Source organism: Anser brachyrhynchus, assembly GCF_964034855.1.
Source record: "Anser brachyrhynchus genome assembly, chromosome: 11".
In the NCBI taxonomy this organism is placed as follows: Eukaryota; Metazoa; Chordata; class Aves; order Anseriformes; family Anatidae; genus Anser; species Anser brachyrhynchus.
In genome coordinates, this window is record NC_137706.1 from 5,433,275 (window position 1) to 5,459,962 (window position 26,688).

The 26,688-nt window shown below is 37.6% G+C and overlaps 2 protein-coding genes across 9 annotated transcripts in view; both read right to left on the minus strand.

The window, feature by feature from the left end:
• On the minus strand, positions 1-9,262 carry MAPDA (N6-Methyl-AMP deaminase). Of its 3 annotated transcripts, none has more exons than XM_080608152.1 (10): positions 9,125-9,262; positions 6,912-7,042; positions 6,414-6,474; positions 5,556-5,643; positions 4,903-4,984; positions 3,921-4,047; positions 3,128-3,208; positions 2,064-2,202; positions 1,469-1,569; positions 1-955 (listed from the first exon to the last, which is right to left on the minus strand). In XM_080608152.1, exons 2-10 carry the CDS (start codon positions 6,998-7,000, stop codon positions 764-766), a joined length of 960 nt encoding a protein of 319 aa, XP_080464278.1. In that variant the 5' UTR covers positions 7,001-7,042; positions 9,125-9,262; the 3' UTR covers positions 1-763. The 3 variants fall into 3 exon arrangements, with proteins under 3 accessions (XP_080464278.1, XP_080464277.1, XP_080464279.1); XM_080608151.1 differs by lacking the exon at positions 9,125-9,262 and adding an exon at positions 8,369-8,507; XM_080608153.1 differs by lacking the exon at positions 9,125-9,262 and adding an exon at positions 7,639-8,345.
• Positions 8,557-26,688, minus strand: part of LOC308201143 (threonine--tRNA ligase 1, cytoplasmic-like) — a 20,553-nt gene continuing 2,421 nt past the window's right edge. For 2 of the 6 annotated variants that reach the window (XM_080608014.1, XM_080608012.1), the window contains exons 3-23: positions 26,445-26,629; positions 25,986-26,109; positions 24,715-24,836; positions 23,753-23,870; positions 23,080-23,144; positions 22,653-22,731; positions 21,642-21,788; positions 21,371-21,469; positions 20,852-21,018; positions 20,152-20,314; positions 19,340-19,477; positions 19,033-19,110; positions 18,831-18,931; positions 18,118-18,222; positions 17,263-17,335; positions 16,432-16,546; positions 13,219-13,317; positions 12,267-12,424; positions 11,505-11,679; positions 10,866-10,941; positions 8,557-9,594 (exon numbers count right to left, since the gene is read on the minus strand). In XM_080608014.1, coding sequence (XP_080464140.1) covers positions 9,429-9,594; positions 10,866-10,941; positions 11,505-11,679; positions 12,267-12,424; positions 13,219-13,317; positions 16,432-16,546; positions 17,263-17,335; positions 18,118-18,222; positions 18,831-18,931; positions 19,033-19,110; positions 19,340-19,477; positions 20,152-20,314; positions 20,852-21,018; positions 21,371-21,469; positions 21,642-21,788; positions 22,653-22,731; positions 23,080-23,144; positions 23,753-23,870; positions 24,715-24,836; positions 25,986-26,109; positions 26,445-26,629 — 2,553 coding nt within the window. In that variant the 3' untranslated portion in view covers positions 8,557-9,428. Of the gene's footprint in view, positions 9,595-10,865; positions 10,942-11,504; positions 11,680-12,266; positions 12,425-13,218; positions 13,318-13,964; positions 14,380-15,301; positions 16,310-16,431; positions 16,547-17,262; positions 17,336-18,117; positions 18,223-18,830; positions 18,932-19,032; positions 19,111-19,339; positions 19,478-20,151; positions 20,315-20,851; positions 21,019-21,370; positions 21,470-21,641; positions 21,789-22,652; positions 22,732-23,079; positions 23,145-23,752; positions 23,871-24,714; positions 24,837-25,985; positions 26,110-26,444; positions 26,630-26,688 lie in introns of those variants that run through there. The other 4 variants (XM_080608013.1, XM_080608015.1, XM_080608017.1 and 1 more) reach the window with 4 other exon arrangements.

Below are 26,688 nucleotides of genomic sequence, written 5' to 3' on the forward strand. Positions count from 1 at the left end.
TAGTTTTGAAAACACGCAGGATATTTTTATTACCCTTTACAAGAAACAAATAGAAATTCTAAAAAGTATTTCAAGAATTAGACCATTTGCCCCAAGGATGTCACAATTTGCTGAGGCTTTCAAGATTCTTATCTTTGTCTAAATACTATCAATACTGACTGCACAAGTAGGCACCACCTCGTATAGCAGACAAGTCACAGCAGGTTTCAGTTATACATATACTGCAATAAAAGCAGATGCAATATTAAATTCCCTTGAGACAAATGTTTCATTCTCCATGAAGTTGTTTTCCCATGCAATCAGTTGCTTAAAAACAATACAAAAAACAAATCCACACACCACATATCCAAACTGCTTGGCATAATGTTACCAACAGATAGCTTTTAAACCCTAACAACCGTGCCTTTACCTTAATCTGAGTCTCAAATGGTTCTGGTACGACGACATATTCCAATTAACTTTTGTTGTTGTTGTTATTTTGTTTTGAATGTCATATCAAATGGATAAAAAACACCTGATGACACATTTAGGACTTTCATCACTAAGTGAGAGCTCTTCCCAACTATGAAAGGACGCTTACTTCTGTCCTCACGAACAAAGGATGCATGTCTGTGTTCTTTTTGCAAAGGCATGATTTATGGAATGGATTTCTAAGCCTGAAGTCTGAAAAAAGCCAAAAAGCCCAAGCTAGGGATTTCTTTCTTTTTTCTTTTTTTTTTTAAAAAAAAGTTATTTACTAAGCTAAATTAGAACAACACTTTGATTAACCAAACAGAGTTGGCTTCAGTTTACACCACTGTTCCCTTAGTTTTGATTTTACTTCACTTGAAGCAAAGATATAGTTGATTGATTCATAGGAAAGATCCCACATCTGCGATCGAGTCAGATTAAATGTTTTTGCAACCAGCTCATATTCTTGCGATAGATCTGTTGCAAATACGCCTTTATCATCGGTCTGGAGTTGAATTGAAACAAACAAAAAGTTTCAGTTAGTTCTTCTACATCAAGAAGGGTTTTGCCCACACATTACAAACCAGTTTCACTTTGCTATTTTTCACATTGCCCTCCAGTTCTTTCATCTGTTGATTATTTTTTCATATGTTATTTGCCCTATTTTCACTCAAAATCATTCAACACAATTAATACCCATGTAAGCACAAGCTTAAAAGCAAGTGTTGGACCAATATGTTTAAGTGAAGTCTATCAGTATATAAACAGTTAAGATGGTCACTACGTATATTGCTGATCTTATTATAAAGAGGAAATTTTCTCTATATAAATATTAAGAACTTCCATTTGTACTACAAGCATTTCTCAAACAGAACATTACGACTTGCTGTAAGCAGATTAGTTGCTGCCACAACTCAAATTTTTAGTAAGCTCTGAGCCAGAAAAGGAGATATATTTCTCCAATTTCACACCAGTTTTGCTCTTGGTATAAATACATGGTTAAAATAAAAAAACTTACACAGAGCACTGCAGGGTGGCCCATGTTGTACCAGTATCCAAAATGGTGTTTGTCACAGGAAGGTACTGTCTGAGTTTTGATGTTTGATGTCATGCAAAGTTCTAAGGCAAAAAAAAGAAGAAACAAGGATATATGTCAAACAAAATTATATGGTTTTGACACACTAGACTTGCTTCTATCCCTAAATGAATATTAAAATCAACTACTGTTGTTTCCTTAATTTTCAGTGCTTTAAATATTTTGAAAGATTTTCTGAGGAAAGTTCAGTAGCCATTTTTTTCTTAACTACTGGCTGTGTGTAAAACTTCGGGAGCTTGCAAATCAGATACACAAATACCACACAGCCTTTTCATAGTAACCAAGGGTTATGATTTAGTTTCCTTTTCATTTGAGACATCAATTGCCACTACAAATACATCAAAAATGCAAGTGTCACCAGTATACTTGCACAGGTAATTCTCTCACATACACTGCCACGTTAATTGTTTCCTAAGTCATAGCTGGTCAAAGACAAATCAGTTACTCAGATCAGCAGTAAGCACAATATTCTGAAGTCCAGAGATTACCAAGTAATTTCTTAACATTTTTTTCTTACCAATAGGTATATGATTCTGTCTAACAAGTGGCACTAATTCTTCTGAACCAGTTGTTGCAGAGTTGAGAAATGTTCCATGTCCAATTCTGTCCGGAGGCAGGCCCAGGAGAACTTTAGTCTCCTCTTCTTGATTTGGAATCTAGAGAGGATATATTTTACATTCTGTCAATGCGGCATAAAATAGCATATTAAATAATTACAACCGAGTTCAAGTTCTATTTTCACACCATATCTAATCAAAATGAAAGTGTTAATTAGAGTAAATGTCTGCATTGCTACCCTCTAAAGAAAGAAGAAGTGCATGAAAGTGACTCCCAACGTTGAATTATAAAGCAAAGAAGCCATCACCAAGCCTGTCGGAGTTTAAGAAGCGTTTGGATTGTGCACTTAAGTCACATGGTCTGGATTTTTGGATTGACCTGTGTGGTGCCAGGAGTTGGGCTCGATGATCCTTGCGGGTCCCTTCCAACTCGGCATATTCTATAATTTTAAAAGGGTATGTAGCAGAAAATCACTAATTGAAACTCTGAAGTACCTATATTTGGAGGCCTCAAACTGCATATATAGATACAAACAGATGTGTTGCAACATATATCATGTCTGATTTCTTGAAGGAATTAAAATGCTTTCAGTGTTTATCAGTCTCAGAGTAAATTTTAGCCACCAATTCACCACATTGTACGGAGAAGTTCAACTCATTCTACTGATATAAACAGAGCAAATAGAAAGTAAAATTTTACTCATGAAACTGCATGACTTTTACTATACATGCCTTCTAATAAAATACCAGAAAAAGAACAGTGAATCTCCTGGAGTGTTTCTAATTTTCAAATTCACACCTGCCTCCACCCCACCAGGTATAACACAGTAAGAAACATTTTGACAGTTTTCATTCACAAATGATTGCTGAAGATTTCTCATTGTTTTCTTTTGTCAAAAATGCCCCAAACTACAGGGCATCAGTTTTTCATGGAAAGTTCAAAATCCACAGAAGTTAATGTTAGTTTCATCAAGGTTTTTATGAAATAGGAATTACAGAGAATTAAAATAGATAAAACTTTTACCTCTGAAAGATGTAATGCCAGCTTTAGACCTGCTTTTTTTGCTTCTGAGAGGGGTTCCAAAAAATCTTGACCACGTCCTGCCTTGAAGACAGAAACACATCATCATTCTACATCTTGTTCTACAGAACTCCTCTAGTTATATGATTTAACAGCCTAGCAATGTGAAAAAATAATTCAAATACAGCTACATTGAATTATTTTTCTTTTGTTGTTATTCCATTTTTGATCACAGCACATCAGATAACGTTCTGCTATATGGGCACAATTTAGTCAAATTGGCCAAACATCAGTAATTCAGATGATGCTCAACAGTGAGTGATAAGTCAACCGTCTTGATTTTGATACTGGTTCCATAACTGCTACCTACAGCTATTTCATTTCAATTTGACAGCTATCCCCAAATTTATTTATTTTTTTTTTGCTTGTTTAATACCCAAGAGTATATGTTGCATCTAAACAAAGTTTATACTAATGTCAACTCAAAACAGTATTTCATTTACTTCAACACAGTCAATCTGCAGCTACAATTTACTAACAGACACGTGCCAGATAAATGCTGCTTTTCAGAGGCTCTTTTTTCAGTGTTAAAATCTACAAATCCTTTGTTTAGGGATTCTTTCTCCCATATAGCAACAGGGATTAACCTGGTATCAAAATTATGAGCAAGTCAATCAAACTAGTAACAAACATAGGACAAAAACTTAAAGGAACAAAGTATTTTTGGAACTGCTTGCTGTTACACAATATTAAATATTTGTCTTCAAGGACAGATCAAAACAGAACAAAAACTTACAGTCGGATCACCACTGAGATCAAGTCCTACTACAACTCCATCAGTGGAAAGAAGGAATTCTTCAGCAAGTTTAACAGTCTGCTTAGCAACTGCCGGGCCACCTCTTCTGTTTATTGCTATCAATAATCTAGGAGATAAGCGTACATGTCTGGTAAAATACAAGTTGTAGTGTCAAGAGACCAGCAAATCTCATACCAATAAAAATGGCACTTCACTTCCTTCATGGTTGACTACAGAGAATAATTGTACAGAAACTGTTCAAGGAATGAAGGCACCAAAATGCAGAGGGATATCAGATCAAGATATGACCCTGTGAAATGCAGCAGCCATGGTGAGAGGGAGGGCAGGGAACAATACATTGCTCTTTTGCAGCCTGCAGCATCAGGTGAGCAACCTCTCAGAAAGGCACACAGGAAAAATGAAAAATCTTCAGCTTACACAAATAAATCTAATTGCTTGCTACTGAAAAAATAAGAGAGCCATGCAGATTCTTTGCCCATAAGCAACCACTGACATCTTGTAAAACCTTTCTGTTAATTTTAACTACCTCTCCTTTACTGCAGGTTGCTTGTGCAGCTACTCCGATAAAAATCTTGCAATGAACGTAGGCCCTGAAAAAGACTATTTAATGCAATTTCCTTCAAAAGCACGGCTCCTGAAAACATTGCAGAGACTGAACAGTATTAGAGCTGAAAGGTTGCATCCACTTTTATTCTCTAAAAGTATAAAAGGAAGATTAAAAAAAAAAGGATTCCATATGAATTATGTTTCCATTCCATTTTACAGGTGACTTTCTGTAAAAAAGCTTTTATTAGTCAAATTGTATGCTAATAAAAATTACATATACAGAAATCACTAAACTTAATCTGGTTTAGACACTGTTTTCTTTTCTATACTAATTTGTAAATCTCTCTGCAAACCATGACTGAGTATCAGACTAAACAAAACCTTCAAGCAGAAGCACTCCATGTGCTTTATTTACCTTACATCTATATCCAAGCCTTCTTCTTTACATTGCTTTATACCCTCAAGTATAGTTTCAACATACATCCTTTTGGTCATACCTACAAACACATGTACACATTTGGAATCAACATATTTGAATTAATTTTATTATGCCGCAGACCCAACTCTCTAGTTTCAGTTTGCATCTTTGATTTTACTCCATAGTTTTCTAATTTACATGGTTCTAATTCAATTTCTAAATACAGTTTAACTTTGAACATATATTTGGATTAAGCCTCCTCCAAAGCATCTAGGAAAAGTAACTTATTATGAATCAGAATGTAGCAATACGACTTCTCTTATGCATTTCTGTTAAACTATATATAAAACAAAATAAAAGATGGAGAAATAGAAATAAAATATATCAGCTATTAAACATATTAGCACATTCAGATGTCACAGTGAAGTGAATAACCCAAATTCTTGGATAATGGAATTATAACCAACACCTCTTCATCCCCGAAAATCTAATAGCGAAGTGACATGTTTTTACTTCACTAAATCTTTGCTTTCATATTTAAAATAATTTTTATTGAACCAACTGAATTTGACTTCCTTGTTATTAGCATAATCTGAACTAAGTCTTATAGTACATCAGACTTAAAAATTAAAAACTAGAACAGACTATACCTGTGGACTTTTCTTCTCTAGGAGTGCTCCTTAATTCCAGATACTTGACACCATCATCAGCAAATTCTTTAATAACATCTTTAGTTATCTGAATAAGAAACAGTATATTCAACATCATGAAAGTAACCCTTATAATTGTTTATATTCTCTTTTACAACAGAAAGACCTACTTACCTTTTGGCATGAAACACTTACAAAAGTTCAGGCCCGTGTGTTTCCAGCACTCCCTGTCCCTGAAAATACTACCCATGATAGGTACCTTCAGTTCCCTCACAGACACTAGAAAGAGTTACAACAAACGAGAATTTCCACGTCTGAACAAGAGCACTCCTCAGCTGGCACACTCATAACCCCTTTCACAGATACTGCATCTTTCTCCAATTTCTAACGGGCTTCCTAGAAGTCCTTTTACATGAGGAAGAAAGAGGACACTACACCACTTTCTTCTCTGTTGTGATCACACAACCACTCTTCTTGTCAATATTGTAATCCATGGTAAACATCCTAGTTATGTAGTCATGGTATATAATGAGCCAAAGAAGATAAAGGAAGGTGTGGTAAATTGAAGCTTTGCTAACGATGAACAGACATCGCATTTTCAAGACACTAGCAGTCTAACCATCTGAGTGGTAATACTGACCACCATACTGGAAGCTCACTGCTTTCAAAAATATATCAAACTGAAAAGTTATATAAAATCCCATATTTCAAAATTAACGTGTCTTACACTAGTAAATTTGACTTCCAATTGAAGGGAACAATGTTGATATTGTTACTTGGAAACCAATGCTGTTAAACCAACCAATTTTGACTTTGCATATTGCTTGTTTGTTTGAAGCTAAATCTTAATTAGCTTACCAGTAAAATATCTTCAGCCCTAGTGGTAATCTGATAGATGATCTGAAACATCTGAAAACATCTAAAATAAAAAGTTAAAAAATAAAATAAAGATTGAACAGAAAAATGAGTATTCAAAGAAAAAAAGACACCTATATCTTGAAAACATACTCAGTGTTCAATTAACCAATTTGTAGCTTAAATTACATGTTGGATTTTCCCTTATAGGGCAATCAAGACAATCTTAGAAGCGATTTTTGATTGTAGAAGGTAACAGTACTTTAGCAAGAGAAAATATTGACACAAGATTTACGTTTTGTTCACAAATGTGTTTGCAAAAAGTGATCTAAAGTCACCTCTTAGATAGATACAACTAGAAAAAATCAAACAGATTTTACTATAATAAGACTTCAATACATATTTTCTGCAGTCAGTATACAAGGCCATACAGTTCTGTTTTCAATTAAATTAAAAGACACTTGGTAAATGTTCATCTCTCACACACACGTATCTACTCACTCATCTAAGGTTCTTTTCTTCCCTTTGTCAATCATAGTCATTCCATTCTGGATCTGAAGGTATGGTTTCTGGGCCATAAGCTTCTTCATTGTGGCAGAACTGATACAGCCATTCAAATGCGCATGAAGTTCCTAGGGGGGGAAATACATCATGGATTTGTTTCTTTTAAGTGAAAAGTAGGGCTCCTACACCTTGTTTGTGTTAGCGTTCTTGTATCTTACATTACTGTTTCGCTCCAAGTTGGAAAATAACAATTATCTCCACGTTTGGCTAACAACTGCTTCCTCACACTTTCACATGCACAAGTATAGCTAAGACTGTCATATCTGTCTCTCACTCAGAGGGCTGTTGTTAGCACTGACCTCACCAGGTGCACAGCTAGCTTAGGAAAGAGCTCTCCAGCTAATTGGCGCTAATCTGCCCGACTATTTTTTTTCTCGATACTTTGAAGCCTTAACTCACACCAGAAATCCAGCAAGATGCAGTCTCAACCCATTAACAGCACCTGGACTAATTGCCCTCCGCTGCCTAAGACTGATTTCTGCCTGACTTTCTCTTGTCAACCTGACTGACAGATCCAAACCCCAGATCCTCAACTCCATTCCTCACTTCATCTCTGTTCCTCCTTATGATCTCTTGGCACCTGATGTATGAAACAGTTCCCTAGTGCCCTCCCAACTTGTTCAAAACCCGTCTGCAAAGCATATGCCTCGCTACACAGACCCACCTGGCATCCCGCCCTTCTCAGTGGGGTAAGAAAAACTTGATGAAATGCTTCTTGAAGGTTTGGAATGGAAAGCAATTTGAAAACGTAACTCTCTCAAGATTTAATTCTGGCTTTGTAAGATATTACTTTTCAGATTGCTGAAGAGTGAAATCCACAAGCAGAGAAGGGCTCACATCACCCTATCGAACTGTGGCGGTGCGCGACTCCCTCCAACGGCCCAGCAGGAGCCGCAGCTGGCACGTACCGAGAGGTTCAACCCTACCGCAGCCTTACAAGCCCAGCACCCGGCGGAGCTCAGCTGGATGCCGAGGGCAGGTCCCTCAGCCCGCGTCTGACGGGGAGGAGCGGGCCGGGCCGCCCTGTGGAGCCCGGCGTGGTGCGGCCGATAGCGCGGCCGTGGAGCGCCCCAACCGCGCCCCTCGGGCAAGGCCTTATCGCGGGCAGGCCCCGGCCGAAAACAGGGCGAGAAGCAAGGGGCACGCTCAGCCGGCGGTGCTACAGGGACGGCCGGGAGCGCCGCAGCGAGCCGGGGAGGCGACCACGGCCAGCGCCTGACAAGGGACCGGCGGGCCTCGGCAGAGGGCGTTACGGAAAAGCTCTACGGGAACAGGGGAGCAGGGGAAGGGGGGGCCCGGTGGGTCGGCCCGAGCCCGCCGGCCCCACACGGCTGAGGGGCGGGCAGCGCCAGGCCGGCCGCTCCCCCGCTGAGCCCCCGGTGCCCGGCGCTCACCACTTTGGGCAGCTCCCGGTAGAAGCGCAGCTCCCGCTCCCGGTCCCGCTCCCGCTCCCGGTCGGCCGCCATGTCGGCGCGGTGCCCGGGGGGCGGTGTCACGGCGGCTGCCCGCCCCCGGGGCCGGCCCCTCCAGCCCCAGCGCCGCGGCAGGAGGCGAGTCCCCAAGAACGACAAGGAAGGCGAGGTGCCGGTACGGCTGCACTTTATTCGAGAGAAGCGACAAGCGGCGGCGGAGGGCCGCCGGGACGGGCGGGAGCACCCGCAGCACTCGGCCCGGCCCCTGCCCTGACCGTGGTACTTCGTCCCCAAACGCAGCGCTACGAGTCTGAACTGGATTATATTGGTTATATTCCCCCACCCCCTCCCCTTAATTTTTTTTGTAATTAACTTGCAAGTTTGCTAGCACAAGAATAAAAGTACCTTCCACTCGAACCCAAGCTAAATACAGACATCCTGGCATAATCCTAAAAGGTATTTCATTTCATATTTAGATTTTAGTGTTAGTGCAATGTAATCCTATAACCTCGCAGTTTTCAGTCAACAAGTCACTAAGCAAATGTCTTGCTATGCCCCAAAACAGAGATAAACGTAATTAAGATCACAAAACAGGGTGCTCTACATACTGCTAGAGTACCTTAGGCAAAGAAATTATCCTTCCACAAATACAAAAAAAATATATTACTGACATGTTTAAGTAAGTTAAACTCAGAGATACAATATGAAGTAAACAACTCGATATTCAAGGTAGCTTACATCTGTTTTGATGCTTGACAGACCATCCAAGCTCAACAGTGCAGAATCCAGCTAACTGTTCAACTTTTTTCATAGAAAAATAGCATGTCCATAAAAGAAAGGAAATGAATGTCAACTTAGTGATCCACTCTTTTATTTTACCTTAGTTAAAGGCAAACTAAGTACAGATACTGTACATTAAAATATATGCACATAAAAAGAACAGCTGTTCTTTGTTCTAACTCAACGGCTCAAATTTCTACGTTCTTCTCCTTAGAGCCTTTTCCACACAATTACTCCCCTCTGAAACATGTTGCATCTACATTTAAATATAAAGAGAACCATCTGCAGGTCCCACATAGCCCACACCAATGAGTAGCACATCAATTAGTGTCCATATTCCAAGTCCACCAAAGCTGAAGAGTTTTCCCAGACCTTCCCGCCACTGGCCCAAATAGAAACGATCTGCTCCAAATCCACCAAGGGTGATGCTATAGGAACGAAAACAGGATTTAATGATTTTTAGCTGAACTCAATTTTTGTGATACACTTTTTTCTCTGTACTTCTTTTCTGTTGCACCTTTCTGATCAACCTACAAACTGATGATAGTTCTGTTTTACATTGTGCAAGAAACTTATTTTTTGTACAAAAAGAGATGAGTCACCAAGTAAGCTTTTGGATAAAAAAGCATTCTTAGCCAATTAACATTATCCAGAGACTTGAGTTTGTCATTCATGACAAGCAATAACAACCAAAATTCTCAAACATAAAAATCTGTCTCTCTACTTTTCTAACCTGGCAGAAACTTAAACAAACAAACACACAAGCTATAGAAACACAGAACCAAATGGTACACTCGGCCCCATGCAGTATTCGTGCAGTGATTAATTTCTCCAGCTGGTGGTAGAGTGAACAACTCTTGCTATAAAGGAAAGTGTGTTAGATCATGTTCTTAATCAGAGTGTTATTATATCTTTGTCTTAGGGAACACAGACTCTTACTACCTAATTTATCATTTCTGAAGTACTAAAATTTAATGAAAAAGGTAGTACGAGCAAAGAACTTCATTTACTTTCAAATCACTATTGTGGTGCTCTAATGGCTTAATACGTCAAAAATCACCTAAACAGTTTATTTCAAAACTGCTACACTGGTCTCTTCCCTAATAATTTAAAAATGCAACAATCTTCCCTTTTAAAGCACTTCTAGCTGTAACACTTTGTAAAGAAGTCTTAACAAGTGTAAGCCAACTATACACAGCTCAGTGGTATCTATCAAATTCAGAAATAGCTGCTTTCATTTCAGATGCCAAGAAGTAATTCGGTTAATTTTCAGCCCTAATTACTTTAAGCATATTACAAAGGGGTGGCAACATCGAAAGTGTACAGAATTTTCTGAGCATTATACCTCATTTGACACCATACAGAATAAAAGAACACACGTCCTCACTACTCAGAAAAAAAGAATCACTTGTGAAGCCTAAGAAGCATTTGCACATGCACTGGAGAAAGTACATTGGATACAGAAATAGGGTAAAAAAAATATTTTCTTTCAAGCTCTACTTAAGACAGCAAATATTGTAAATGAAATCTTCTGGCATCATACGCCTCCAAACCCTAAACCAGGCTATATTAACTATGCGGTACTCAGTACACCATTAAAAACACCCACTGAGCAGAAAAGCAGACTGAAGATTTTATACATAGTATGTTTATAATAATACACATTTTAACTTTAAGTTCTCTAATAGTTCTTGTGTACCTTAGCGCCAAGGCAGTAGACCACTTATAACCTCCAGTCCAGTTGCAATAGAGCATCTTTGGAAAGACTCGATTACCTAAACATTAGAAAACGTTCAAACCTTAATGCAACAGACAAAGATCACGTAATGAGTAAGAACATGACATGTGAAGCAAAAGCTTACTGTATTTCTCTAACAAGAGCCTAAAAGGGTTGACACTAATTGAAACAAGCACTGTTAAAAATGCCTATACTCCACAGTCCCCTGTTCCATCAATCTTTCTCTCACACCAGAGAACATGCAAGGTAATTGAACAAATAAACAGGAAACATTTAACTACCTGGGGGAAATCAGCATGACATTTTTAATTGTCCTGCTGAGACATTTGAAATTGCTTCTATTAATGTTGTCCAAATTAGTTTGATTCATAGAAGGGGACAAAAATAAAATAGACCTATTTCTCTCACATGAAGGTATACAATCAGTCCTAAAAAACAACATATACAATTAGGTGTCACTTTTAAAAGTAAAAACTAAAATGTAACCATAGAAAAAATAGACCAATCAAGATACTGTAACTGCTATAAACAACCATTGTGTTGACCCTCTATAAAAATGTTAAGACATTTTAGAACAAAATCTTCTTTACCCTGCCTTACCTAAACAATGAATGTGATCCCGCACTGTACAAGTGGCATTGTATCGCTGTCGTGGACAAGAAACCGTCATGCAGTTTGTAGAATTGGTACATACATAATCCGTTGTTGCAAGCTGCCAGCAAAACTGGCATGTCATGTTAATTGTAAAGTTCTCCTGCTCATGGTTATTCTGATCCTACAGAAGGACAATATTATCACTTCATTAATAATACAAAAAGGTCAGCATTCAGTATCAAATGACATTTCATAGACGGACATTTTGAGCAAAATGGCAGTTACTCGCTCTTTACTACCTCCGTGTTCTATAGAAAATCAACATGAGAAAGCTGACAAAGAGGTATTCAGCACAGTTTTAATATTATTGCTTCCTCTAATCTAACCGAAGCTGCTGACAAATAGCTTGTTCTCACTTGTTCTGTCTCATCCTTAAGATCAGTTTGTACCTTTGATTTAGCCTCCCCATTCTCAAAATGATTCAGTTTTCATTGGTCAGCAAGCTGATTTAACTCAGTCATGTGGCTGCATGACAAAAAGATCCAATGCAAGAAACACAACCCAGAGAAGGGGAGATCTGCCTCTCCACCAACAGCCTGTAGTTGAATCAGATTAAATGTATTTCAAAACTGTTAATCTGCCTATGTAAGAGTTCAGCAAACTCTTTAAAAAAAATAATAATTTTTTAAAAAAGATTTGTTTTATGACAACTTGCCACACTTCAATTAAATTAATGAAAATTGTGTTTAAAAGTAATAGGTTACTTACAACACAGTGAACATGTGGCTTGACTTTGCAATCAAAAGTGGCTGGCTTCCCATATACACAAGAATAGTTTGTGTTACACGTCATACAGTCTGGTGGCAATCTACTGCAAAGTCCGTTACTAGGACATTTAGTCACATAAGATGGAATTTCTGTACTTTCTGAAAGGTAAAATACATTAATAAAATTAAAAAAAAATAAAAATCATATAATCTCTCTACATATACACACACACATATGCACTGACAATGTGCACAAGGTTTTCCTTACTATACAGTGAACAGAATCCAAGTTATCCACAGGACACAGCAGAGCAACCTGCAAAGATCTTGAGAAGCTCTGTGCAGGACAGTGCAGCAACACCATACAGTACAACACCAGAACAGTGCTTAACATGGGTTAACATGGAGTGTCTTTCAGCTGGTAATTCTCAGCAGAAGTAATCAGTTTTGGCATAGAAACAAGCCCACACGTGTAACCTCCCTTTGGTTCAGGACTAAGTTAACAGCTTTGTATGTGTTCATACACAAAATCACCTCTTAAATTGTTATCTGGCTGAAACACTGTTACCTAGATGTGCTCTTCAATGATTTACAAAAACTGCAGTTACATTGGCTAAGGAACAGTAACAACTTCTTGCAGAATGTGTAAGTCTTTCAAGAACTTCTACCATCCAAAATGAGTGTAAAACACATGAACCACAATGGCAGTGTAACTAACCATTTTCTACCTGTAATATTTTATATGTACAACCTAATTATATCATCCAAATTAGTTGTTAATGTCATTTAGAAGTAATTCTTAATGTGTTAACACTACAATGTTTTTTAATCACGTGATTGAGTGCACAGGTTTCTCAGACAGAATCCAAGGACTTTAGTACTGGACTCACGACTCAGAGGAAGACGGCCCACAGAACAAAAAAAAAATAAAAAAATAAAATATAACATTGTACCTGTTGTCTTAAAATTGGGAGTATTTGTACTTGTTGAAGTAAGACTTTTTGCAAACGTAGATTGGGGCTGTGAATGCTTCGTGGTCATCAAAGATCCTGCTAAAAAAAAAAAAAAAGAAAAATGATATTTTTAGAATAAAATCCATCAGAAACAGTTTGATTTCAGCATACTGGTTCCATAATACAATGCAAAATATAACGACAAAGAAAATACATACAAATATGGTTTCTTGTTTTACAAATCACAGGACATTCACATTAAGACGAGCACTGGAACTGATTCGTTCCTTTCAGACAAGTCACGTTTGTTTCAGCTCAGCCTCATCCCTCTGGAGGACTACACACATCGCCCAGCAAGCCTACTTCACGCTGACGCGGTGCCGAACAAAGCCTCCCGATGGCGCAGTGCGAGGGGCCGGCTGCCCACCGCGGCTGCGGGGCCGTGCCCGGGGCAGCGCCCCTGCCGCCCGCGCAGTGCCGGGGAGAGCTTTTGCCCTCACACCTCGCCCCTCGCCGCGGAAGCTACCGCCGCCCTGCCCCAGGAGCCCCCGGTTCCCGGCGGGAGGTCACCGCACCCTCCTCGGCTCGGCCCCGGGCTGAGGGCAGCCGGGAGCACGGCCCCCACCGGCGGGCAGGGCCGCAGCCCGCAGCCTCCCGCAGCGAGCCGTGCCCCCGCCCGGCGCCCCCGCCCGCCGCCGCCCGGCCCCGGGGCGCTGGGAGCAAGGCGGTGCCAGCACCAGGCTCACCGCGGCCAGAGAGGACGTAGAGCTGCGACAAGAAGAGCGCGAGGCCGCCGAGCCGCCGCAGGGACCGCAGCCCCGCCAGCGCCGCCATCTTGTCCGCACCGCCTCCCCGCACGGCCCGGCCCTGCCCGCCGCGGGGCGGTGACGGGGCGAGGCCGAGGCCCGCGGCTGGGAGGGGCGAGGCAGGAGCGGCTGCGGCTGAGGGGGAAGCGCCTCGGGACGGGGAGGCCGCTGCAGCACCCCCGGCACAGCCGCCGTGAGGGGAATTAGCGTGGAGGGGGAGCGAGGCGCTGGAGGTTTATGCGCGCCCTGGTACAAGACGGAGAAAATGGCACAGCGAGGGGACACAGCGCCGCAGGCAGCCCCCGGCCTGCCCTTGCACTCACATTTGACCATGGCCTCAAAGTAGAGGAAGAACCTGCTGACCAAAAATGGGCCCGCAGGAGCAAAAAATAAATAAATAAATAACAAAGATTTGACTGAGTCGGTTACCAGATCCACCATCTCCCCCTCTCACAGGGCAGGGGGAGATTTTATTTAAAAAAATAAATAGCTTCTTTTTTACTGACCCTTCTTCCAGTACTATAATCTTTTCAAATTTTATTCATCAAGATCCTCATGATGGTGGTTAGCACTTCAGACTACCTCTCATGGACAGTGCTCTCTTTCCCCTTCCTTTACGTACCTGTCCTTTTCTCTACCTACGTCACCCTGCAGAGCACGGATTTATACTACTTCCTTTAATTTACAGCCTTCAGTGACCTCTGCCACTGCTGCAGTTTATCTGAAAGCTGAAATGGCTACCACAAAAATATGTGCTAAGAAGTCTTGTATTTGAAAATCCTAGAAATTCACTTTTTTAAAAAAATGAAGGTTTTAATTCTGGAGTCTAAACACATCTTACTTTATGTATGGTAAACAAAACATGAGATTTCACACACAAAAATATATTGTTAAAAATGGTACCCCACATTATGAGTTGAAGAGAAAGCTTTCCCAGCACTTCTTCCTTCATTTTTTTTTAATTTGTTGATAATCAGTTGGCAAAAATTGATTCACAAGACTAACACCATGCCAAAAATAGACCCACTGAACTTAAGTCTGCACAAGTGGCAGACAAAAGGGAACAGTAGATTTGTATTTGTAGGACATTTGTGTATCAAACTACCTTCTGTTTCATTTCAGTGATACGTGAATCATTAACTACAGTTGTATACTTTACATCACTGAGTAACACTGAGCAAGATCTCAGCCTTGTTGCTAAGAAAGGGCATATGCAAGTGAAAAAAATAATGGTTAAAACTCAGTTCTAAAAAAAAAGATTCAATTGCTTGCATCACTAACTTTAAGTCATTTATAAGCATAAACAATTAAGTCAGATAAATATAATCAATTTATATTCCATCATACTTAAAATGAAAAACAATGAACATTATGTCACCCATACCTTTTTAGCACTCAGTATCCCAAGCAAGCAAATCAATAAATTACATGCAAAGGTTTTCCAAAGGTGAATTTAGTGGGTTTTTTTTTTGCTTGTTTTTAAACAGCCAAACAAACAGCAAACAGGCAAAAATAAAGCACTTTGCACACACAGATATAGTGGTTAATTCAACTTCATTCTTGGCAATCACATTTATAGCAAACAGCCCACCAGCCCATTCAGTGCCTTCTTTCACTGAGATTTTCAACAGAGATGCAGAGATTTTCAGCAGAGAAGCTATTTTCCTCCTACTCCAAAAATACATATTTGACATAATTTGGAGTTAGAAAAAAAAATGAAACCCACGGGTGAAGCTTTGGATTTCAGGCCACATCAGTTAGGCAACTGCTATGTGACTGAGGTAGTTCAGCAGCAGTAGCAGCAGCCAGTACATTTCCCTGCCTCCTGTTGCTTGAATTAGTGCAGCTCTGATTCATTTACACAGTCAAATAAACATATTTTAATACAAGTGTAAGACTTTTTTTTAAGAAAAACCTCTGCAACTACCACAGGTTGGAGTCCCACAGGATTGTTAAGAATTACCAGTTGCATTTGTATTCTCATGCTATTCTTCAAGCACCAACATTGCTACATTTCCTTGTTTTGTGCACCCATTAGCTGCAAATTCTTTCAGATGAGCATTACTGCTGCAAAGGAGGAAAGCAACACTATTTCACATGGGCAGCTAATACATATTTTTTTTCCTAACAGCAACATTAGAATTCTTCTTCTGCATTTGGAATATGTGAATTCTTAAATTTCTTTAGTTTTTCAATAGCAGAAGATACTGAAATTTCTCCATGAACCTTGTTGTCTCTTGTTCTCACATTGACAGCATTATTTGCTTTCTCCTTTTCTCCAACCACTGCAAGACACATCAGAAACAATATTAAACTGACAACTTACTTTACAAAGTGAGTCTAGGCAAACTCTATACTCAACATTAAAACTTAAATGATATTCAGAAACATAAGATACTGAAGTTACCTAAGATAAAGTTATATTGAGCCAGCTGTGCATTTCTAATTTTCTTGTTTAACGTGCAGCTCTGATCTAGATCCACATCTGACATAAATCCTGCTTCAAAAAACTCACTGCACACCTAAAAAAAATAAAATTACTTTAACATTAGTGTATATTCTACAACGTGATCTTGTACATACTCTAATCCTTCCAATAAATCACATAAGTGCATAATTTTGCTGTTATGAACAGTTGTTTTAATGAAGTCAATTAAGTTTTTTGAAGAAAACTGCACACACCCTTAAGGGCATGACAAGACCTCAAGGCTTAACAATTCCTTGTTAGAAGGAATACAATATAATATCCGTATCAAACATTTGCTAATCTCCTCAGACAGTTACACTGCTGAATGCCAAAAAATGCATACTCAGTCACAGAAAGAAGAAAAGGAGAAAGGTGAAGGAAGAAAACCATTTATGCTTGCACTAAAGAAAAAGGGGGAGGAGGGGCGAGTAGAAAACAACCCTGCTCAAATGTAATGTAGTCAAGAGTATAGACACTGGGAATATGTCTACCCCTACATTAAGCAGATGGTTCTATAATGAAATATTTGTTAGAATGTAAGGCATGTGGCACAGAATATTTTTTCCCACAACTAGTTATGAGTTATGTAATGGTAACAGAACCCAAAATATTTAGTTATATTTCCCTTTCTCAGGTTGAAGCAAGTTTTAGAAGGTACAGAAAAATTCACCTGCAAATGACTTCCAGATTATTAAAGCATTCATTCTTTGTTCTAGGACAGCTATTTAAGGAGGTATTAAAATAGCTTGCTACAAAAGGCTCTACTCTCACCTGCCGTGCATACTCCTCAGAAGTAGGTCCCACAGGCACAACCATGACCTGCCGTGGAGACAGCCAGAATGGCCTGGCAAGCATGACAAAAAAAATATGAATGTCTATTTTACATTTTCATTCATATCCATGGAAATGTTCCCCAATATTATTTTCTTTATTTCATAAAAATACTTATTCAAGTTAAGGATGTTGTATAAAGTTACCTTCATAATTGCCAATTCATATGAAATAGCAAATAAATTGATTCCAGTAAAATGACATAGGCAGAACTTTGACCTTCTGTTCACTTTGTGATTTCACAATTTTAAACAAAATTACAAATTTTCACATAATTTTCACTTTCGTTTTTTATATAACTTGACAGTACTAGGTGGACAGTCTGTGTTTGAAAGTGAGAATTCACTCTTCCTTAATCATTCGATCCATTAATGAAGAGAGAGCTTTAGAGCTAATTCAAGATGAAGTAGAACAACTTACTAATGAAAAAAATTCTTGGCATATCTATGCTAATTTATGTCTGTATAAGTAACTACTTTACATATGCCCATTTGTACATTTTCCCAGTACAATAGCATGATTTCTGAGGACAAAAGGAACAAGTAAAATGCAAAACAAACATGTGCAATTGCAATTGTTATCTCATAAAACTCAATTTCTAACCATGAGCTAATAATAGAACAATACACAATTCTGACTGTAAAATTAGACTTCTTTTCTTGTTATCTTACCTAATTTTGAGAAAACCCTAGGGAAATCATTCTGCATTATTATAATTTATGGGCCATTAGGGAGGATCTAAATTTTCCAGCTATGCTGTTAAACATTTCTTAGAACTGCATTTGTGCCACATACCATTTTCCTCCATAATTTTCTGCTAGAATAGCTATCATTCTCTCCACAGATCCCAGAATAGCTCTGTGAATAATCACTGGTCTTTTCTTATCGTCGCCATCTTTACTGAAAAAGAATAAGAAAAGTTCAAAAACACACTTCTCTTAGATCATGCACACACAATCCTACTAATTCTTTTGATTCTACTAGTCATGGAAAAAGAAAGCTAGTGATTTATACTAGGCAAAGTTTGCCATTTTCATTAATAACATACTTTAAGTGACCTAGGCTTCTAAAGGAATATTCAATAATCACAGTGACTTAAAATAATCACGCCTGTAGCTACTGGCATGGGCACATGTTCCTAAGTTTTAAAAGGAGACACAATGACTAGGCTGAAAGTGAGTACTGAGCCACATGATCAGTTGTCTTGATAACTGGTAGACAAGACAGATAATCAAATTTTCCTAAAATCAATGGCATTTACAATTAAAGTCAGCTATCGTTAAACCACTATACTGTGAAAAAATGTTCAAGTTCATGATTTAGGCCTCTCACAGATGTTACAGATGTTTCCCCTCATAAACCACACAGGCTACTTAGATGCAGACAATTACGTGCACAATAGAGCATTAATACATTTCAGTTTATGGGAATTACAGATCATTTTTTGTTTCTGTTTTTTTTTTTTTTTTTTAAGTTTGAAGAGGAAGATAAGTAGCTTAACCACTCACCCAACGTAAGTAAGATTAAATCGAATGGGTAGTTGGAAGTCAAGTTGGATAGTAGCACATTGATGGTATCTGCCAATAGCATCTTTAATTTTAATATCAATCTGTGAAACAAATTAACACAGTTACCTGATACAGTTTGTCTACATGTTGTCTGTATTCTTGTCCATCGCCCAAAGTTGTATTAAAATACTGATTCACTAACCTTAGGACCATAAAATGCTCCATCTCCTGGATTCAACGTCCACGGTGCTGCGAAGTTATTCAAGCTGTTTTGAAGTTGCTAATCACAGAAATGAAAGATTTATTAACAAACAAACAAAACAAATAACACCACACTTCCTACATGTTTGATAGTTTTCCAACATGTATTTCTATTAAGGACAATATTCAGCATCAGATTTATACAATTTCATTGTTCAACATGAAAACTTAAATATCTACTTCTATCCACTTTTGCAAATATTAATATTAAAAGATGTTTTGTTTTTGTTTTTTAAAATATTAATTACCTTTTCAGCATGATCCCAAATCTCTAAATCTCCTAGATATTTTTCTGGTCTTGTTGAAAGATGCAGTTGAAAGGTAAAGCCAAAGACAGCATAAACTGACTTCAAGAAATCAAGACAGCCCTTAATTTCCTCTTCAATCTTAAATATAAGCAAAATAAAGTAGTTTGAAATGAAAATACAGGAAAAAATTTTTATTTACATTTATTTACATTAAGATATAATTGGATTTGCTGAATTCTTCATAATCAGAGTAAGAAGCTACTAAATAAAAATGATCACATATGAAAATTACATCCTACAAACCAAATCAAAGTAAGAGAAAACTGAGGTACTTCGGTTTGAAAGCAGGGAAAGAAAAGTATATTTTTGTTAGGCTCAGGCTTCCAAAGCCAAATTGCATGATCTGGGTCTTCACTGAGAATTAAATATTTATTCAACAATTTATTCAACAATTGCCATACTATGACAAGTAAAACACGATCAGCAGCTGTTTTGTTTTTGGAAGCAGGGGGGAAGATGAGGGAAGGAAAAGATTTTACATTTTGGGGTTGTATTTGCCCAATACATATTTCTCAAGGGAAAAAAAATATATATGCATTATACATATATATAAGACTAAGAAGGAAGCACCTAAACCTAACACAAATATCAAATGCAGCATTATGTTATAAAACACAAATGATGCAACTGGAGTGAAAATACTTAGGGAATCTTTGGGGAATTTGGGAGATACTTTGGGGATTTTTATTTTTTTATGTCAGTCTCTGTTGGAGAGGTGGGATAGCTTTTTTGTTTGTTTGTTTTGTTTTTACCTGTTCTATTGTGCAAAAGATGTGAGCATCATCTTGTTGGAAGCGCCTTACACGAGTCAAGCCACTTAAAGTCCCAGAGAGTTCATTTCGGTGAAGAACTCCAAAATCTGCAAGTCTAAGAGGCATTTCCCTCCATGACCGTGGGCGATGGGCAAACATCAAGCTAGAAGGAACACAACGGAGCCCTGCTTTTACATTTCTTAAAGAAGACTTAAGACAACACAGAAACTAATGATCAATATACATAGTATTTGCATTTTTAAGCATTTATTCATTCAGGTTATCCTCATCAAAAAAGACAGGCAAATGGAGAAAGGAAGGTACTTTGAAAGTCTTGCTAAAGACCACCTAGAAAAAAAAGTGAGAATAAAATCACAACTTGTTAATCTGTACCTGCTTTTGACACACCGTATCCCATGTCCCTCTCTAACCAACATAATTTGTATTTGCTACTGGTACAGACTAGTATTATCTCACACAAACCTAGCTCATTTAGTATAGACTTACTCTTAAGATTTTCCTACAAGAATTTTATTTGGTCTCCCTTGTGACACTGTCAGGGAGCTCTCCGGACTTACTAGTTGCTTAGTAATCTACTGCATACTTACGTAACATGTATCGATACTCCATTTGATTTCCCCTCAGCCCCACAAGGGATAAATCCAGTAAAATAAGAAGGTTTTCAACTCAAAGTACTAACCAATGTCCTGGACAGTTCATCGGTTTAAGGGCAAAAGTTTCCTTCTCTATCTCAAAAGAGAACATATTTTCACTGTAGTGCTGCCAGTGCCCAGAAGCTTCCCAGAGTTTACTGTTGAAGATATTTGGAGATACAACTTCAGTAAAATTACGCCTACGATATTCCTCCTATAAAACAAATAAAACATTTAAAAGATGATACAGTTTTCTACAAGCAAAAGCCTGATTTCTTTATTTTATTTTTTAACTGTTTTCTTAAGATGGCTGTTTACTGGGAAAGTAAATGACTACTGCACATGTAGGTTTCACACATCTGGAAAAAGCATGTTAGGTAAGAATGCTTTCCTATGTCCTGTTTCTGAAAAATGTTTGAGCTGTAAAATCCTAGGGAAAATCTGGCATATGTTTACATACATAGATGCGTATCTTTCCAAGGACAGCTCAGTGTTATGAATAGCTTATCACTTAAGATCAACAATCAGCATTAAACTTGTTTGAAATTAAATCTGTATATACTTACTCGTATGAAATCTGTGAGTGTGTTATAAAGAAAGGCACCCCTGGGGAGGAAAAAGCAGCTTCCAGGACTCAAATCATGAAAGAAGAAGAGTTCTTGGTCCTATGTAAAAGCAAAACAGAGTTCTGTAACACTCCAGATATATCTCCAGTAGTTAACTGCAGAAAATGACTACTTCACACACTGAGACTTTATTCACAAAAAGGAAATATTACAGCAGCAAGATGATTTCTAGTAGTTTACAAACTCTCAGTAACAGAAATTAATAGCATACCTTTCCAATTTTCCTGTGATCCCGGTTTCTAGCTTCTTCTTGGAATTTTTCCCATTCCTTCATCATTTTATTATCAGGGAAGGATATTCCATAGATTCTCTGCAGAGTTTCCATGTCAGCTTTTCCCTCCCAATATGTAGAGGAATTCTGATGCACAAAACCCATCATTTAAGATATGCAATATATTATCTCCACAAGAGGAGGAATAAACACTAATGCATTCAAATGCTACGCTTTTTAACTTGGGAAGAGAATTACATGCGGTCAACCAGCATATATTTATATTAGAGATACTTCCAATGCCTTTTAGTCAGCATACCTAATGCAGAAAGCATAAACAAGAGTCACTGGTCAGGTCATACTTATTCGACTTAGATAACATATTTTAACTAGCGTCATGTCATGTTTTATTATATCACATTGTATCTTCTAAAAAAAAAAAAGACACAAAAGCCAGCACTTGTTTATGTTTGAAACATAATGCAAAAGGGGAACACAAATGACAAAATGAAAATAACTCTCACAGTTATATCCTAGCTGTCTGACAGTCCAACACCAAACCCCTGTAACTCTCGAGTTCCATAGACTTGAGTTAGAAAGCCAGCAGAAGCAAATATGATGAATGTTCCCAGGAGGTCTGTCTAACATTACCAAAATTAGCATCTGCAAGTAATTGAAACTACATACTTCCTGCCAGCACTGCCACTTTTTAAACAGCAGCACTTAAGTCTGCCAGTGCCCACTTTGCCTCCCGTACCTGAAAGACTCCATCTTACAAGGTCAAAATACTACTGATTTTATTTTATATTGATTTATCATGAAAATACAATGGTGCTGAAGATACTAACAGCCATAAAGCAGCACTGCCACATTAGCTTTGCCACATTTTCAGAATAAGCAAAGAAAACAATACAAAAGGACATTGGCATAATCACTTCAGGAAAAACATAAATAAATCAACTGACCAACTTATTGTAGTTAAGATTTTAAATACAACTCATTTAAACTTACCTTAAATATTTTAAGGGCCTTAATTTTTCCAGTGTGTCTCACATGTGGACCCCTGCAGAGATCGATCAGTGGACCACATCTATATATCAAAAGAATGTGTTTATTTCAAAACAGTCCAACATTTTAAAATGCAGTCACTAATGACATCTAGTGATCCAATTTCAGTGGTAACTTATTTTAATCTTTTTATTGATGAGGCAAGCAGTGAGAGGTAGATTTGCTATTTGCCCACCAATGGAGACCTGATCTGTCCTAGCAGAGAAGGAAACTATCTAAATTTACATAAATAAGAATATTATTTGTAAAGTCCTAATTATGCAAGTATAGAAATTGAAAAAGAAAAAACAATTTATTCTCCTCTCAATTTAAATGCAATATACATAACTGTATAATTTTTTGTAATATCTTTTTAATTTATTTTGTTTACCTGTATATTGTGGTAGTCGGTGTGTTCACCTTCTCATTAAGTATACGACACTTAAACTTGTTATACTGTGTGGGGAAACATAAGAAGTCAGGAACAACATTATAACAGCTACTAGAAGTCTATTCTAAAATTATGTATTAATGCAAACACATTAGTAAAAGACCATCACAACTAAAAAGTCACATGATCACATACATATATGCAAACATTCAACATCCTTTCAGAAGAGTTATTAAAAAAGGGGAAAGAGACCAAATATCTTCATTTCCCTGACAGCATGTTAAACATGGGGATTAGCATCTGAACACCTCAAAGCGCTTCTGAGAGTCAATTAAAACACAGTACAGTGAGACTGGTAATATTCACCCTACAAAAATGGAGGACTACGTACCAAAGCTTTCTTTTGACTCATCTCTGCAAGATAACCAGAATGAACATACTCCTTTTGAGTACGAATCACTCTATAATCTCATTGAGCTTAAGGTGGTTTTTTTTGCAACAATAAATTGTTTTATTATTGCTTGAAAACCTCTTGAGCACTTGAGAAGAATAGGAGAAGGGCAAAAGGATGCTACAGTTTTTCCTTGTTTTACCAGAGAGTTGTATTCTGATGAGTTAGTCAAATGCAGCATTTTATCATTGTATCAGAATCACAGCTACTCCAAAGATTTACCTTAAACATGTCTAATAGGATCTCCTTTTTGACTTCCAGCCTTTCAAAAGCCTGTTTCTCTTTTATGATATTTTTACAGCGGTTCTCTAGTGCTGGGAATTCAGTACTGGATACACCTCTAAACAAACAGAGGAAGGCAAAATAAATACAAGTTAATTATTTTGATATTCACATCATACAAGTGCCCACTTTCCAGTGGTCTCACTTGAAAAACATGGGGTATGTTGTCATTTGCCACAATATTGTCTTAGCTTCTTATATTTAACTGTACTTTTAGACACTAATCTCCAAAATACAAATGGTATCACCCTGAACTATCTCACTGAAATCAACCCAAAATAGTCTTTGTTTAAATGTCTGGAAGACCATTTAGGTTCAAGTATATATGATTTAAGGGAAAAAAAAAAGGCCAAGCCCTACTGGAAGAGCTAGTTTATCAGCTGATGCAGATTTAGCATTCTCCCTGACTACAGGGAGATAAACCAGGAAAAAAACAGAATTGTAAAGCTGCGCACAAGGATTAGACAAGCAGTAAACACCAATATGAGTTACGTGCATGTGTGCCATTTCTACAAGTGCCTACGTCACATTTAAACCAAAATCACATGGTTCTTCAAGGAAGCTGTCTCTCATGAGCTTGAGAAAGTTTTACTCAAGCACTCTACATTTTTTTCATAGAGCATTCAACAACTGCAAGTCTTTAGGAGCAGGTGTCTGAACACCGCTCTTGAATTTAAATATATACACAAACATACATATCTACACACTGTTTCTCCCTCCATACACCACACATCCCTGGTACCACGAAAAGGGCTAACCTGTGGGTTTTAAACCATACTAGAAACATGTGATTTTAATTTTAATATGCAGAAGCATTATAAAGTAAAAACAAACAAACAAACAAAAAAAACTTTATTACAGAGCTTCGATACTGAGTGTTAAAGTTCTTAGTGATTTTTTACCTATCTTCAATGTACATGTCATAGTAAAATCCATTCTCAATTGGTGGTCCGTAGCACAAGCAGCCCCCATAATAACCTTCCATAGCCTCTCCAAGAATATGAGCGCTTGAATGCCAATAAACCTGCAAATAAAATCAGATGAGCATGTCATGGGGTCATTGGCACTATATTATTAAAAACAAAAACCAAAACAGAAGCATGGCTGCAGACAGGAAAAACACTGGAATCAATTCTATTTAAATTCTGTGAGAATTATACCAATTTTCTGTTCTCATTTTTAACTATGCTAAATATTTATTAGACATTTATTAATGTGGTAATTTCTTCAACCATACACTGGCAGCTTTAGCATTAAAACCTCATCTTATTTCAGACTGAAACATGATTGTACCTCTATACAACTCAGTCACCGTACTAAATGTATTTTGTTCATTTACAAGTTATTTTCTGGTCAGTTAGAAGTCTATGCAGTATTAACCACATCCAAAGCAATATAGCCAATTAAGTTGCTGTTGTTCACATACAATATGTTTATTGACAAGACTGTAAACCACATTATGTGTAATGTCAGAAGATGGGAGTCAAAAACTCCATAGATCAGTAACTGTCTTATGCTCTAACTCCCTATTAATTCAGACCACTTAATAGCCTTAAAGGCTCATAAAATACCTTGAGCAAACTTCATCATATGAATAATTTTTTGATAAAATGAAGTCTAATTACAGTGCATAAAGATAAGCACAGGGCAGCATTTGAAACCCACAAAAAATCCTGGGCATGTCACTAAGCATATTTATAATTTAATTGACCAAGATATGCCTACTTAAGTTTCTAATAAATATTGCTGAAACATGGAGGCATACGTTTCATTTATGACTCAAATGGGATATTGGACAATTTTTAGAAAACTCTCAGACAACCTCAGTGTTGCCTTCAGTGTCTGATCTTCAAAAACACTCAAACCAGAGGACACGCATCTTAGAAGGCATTAAACTGTTTCAAATTAGCAGACACATCTAGACATTATGTACAAAATCTGAATCGCAGTTGAGAAATAACCTGTTTATGTACAAGAGGAAAGAACAGTAAGATTTGTTTCACCTATAGATTACAACTAATTTATATCTAATCATCTTTGTCAAATCATGACAAACATGACTTCAATAGTTTTTTGGATATTTTTAATTCAAGATTTAAAAACTGTAACGCCGCAACCAATTTCAAGCCATTAATTCTTTTAATCAAGTAAAAAACACTAAGTGTTTACATACAGCTTGTGCTTCTTCATCATCAAACATAAGCAGCTCCAGAGTACAATTTCCCTCCAGTGGACGATCCAGGTCCCACAGTTCACCATTCACTTTGGCTATGACTGCATTTGAAGCCAACCCTTGACTAAGGAACACAAATGATGAGGACAAATTATTTAGGTTCAAATTTGCAAAAATGGTTATGTTTCTAAACCCCACCCAAGTTTTGAAGAACCTAAATACCTTGAATTTTGGTTTCTGTTTTTTTTTTTTTTTTTTTAATATTTTTCTACTCTTAAAGCATAAACATTTGAGTACTTGAGATTTCATTCAACTGTTTTCAGTGCTGGAGATCTACTTTAAAACTTCTACAGTTAGCCAGTAACTCACAAACCTTTACACATCTCTTAATTTCTAGCAGTCTCACTAATTGTTGTGTTTCTCACCCCAAAAGCACAACTCCTTCAACCTGAAAGTTACCTGATTCCTACAGCTAATTGATATGGTGTGGTTTTCCATGATTCCCCTTCCACTGTCTTTCCATCTGTCAGAATAATTTTGATAGGTTTGCTCTGGTTGGCTGCTCTGTAAGCTAGCAAAGCATCATGTTCTTTCTTCAGTGCTTCATAAAGCTTCAGTCTGTCTTCTATGAAGCTTGGCTCATGCTGTAGTTATAACAAATAAATGAAATGATATACAGCAGTCAAAAATTACTTGCTAGAGA

What these genes read in the sequence shown, in the direction of transcription:
- MAPDA (XM_080608151.1), bottom strand. Translation starts at nt 8,440, where the DNA reads ATGGCGGCCGACCGGGAGCGGGAGCGGGACCGGGAGCGGGAGCTGCGC. An exon ending in AAGAAAAGAACCTTAGATGA is followed by an intron (nt 6,475 to 6,911) that starts GTGAGTAGATAC and finishes TTTTTATTTTAG; the next exon opens with ATGTTTTCAGATGTTTCAGA. An exon ending in ATCTCAGTGGTGATCCGACT is followed by an intron (nt 3,209 to 3,920) that starts GTAAGTTTTTGT and finishes TCTGTCTTCAAG; the next exon opens with GCAGGACGTGGTCAAGATTT.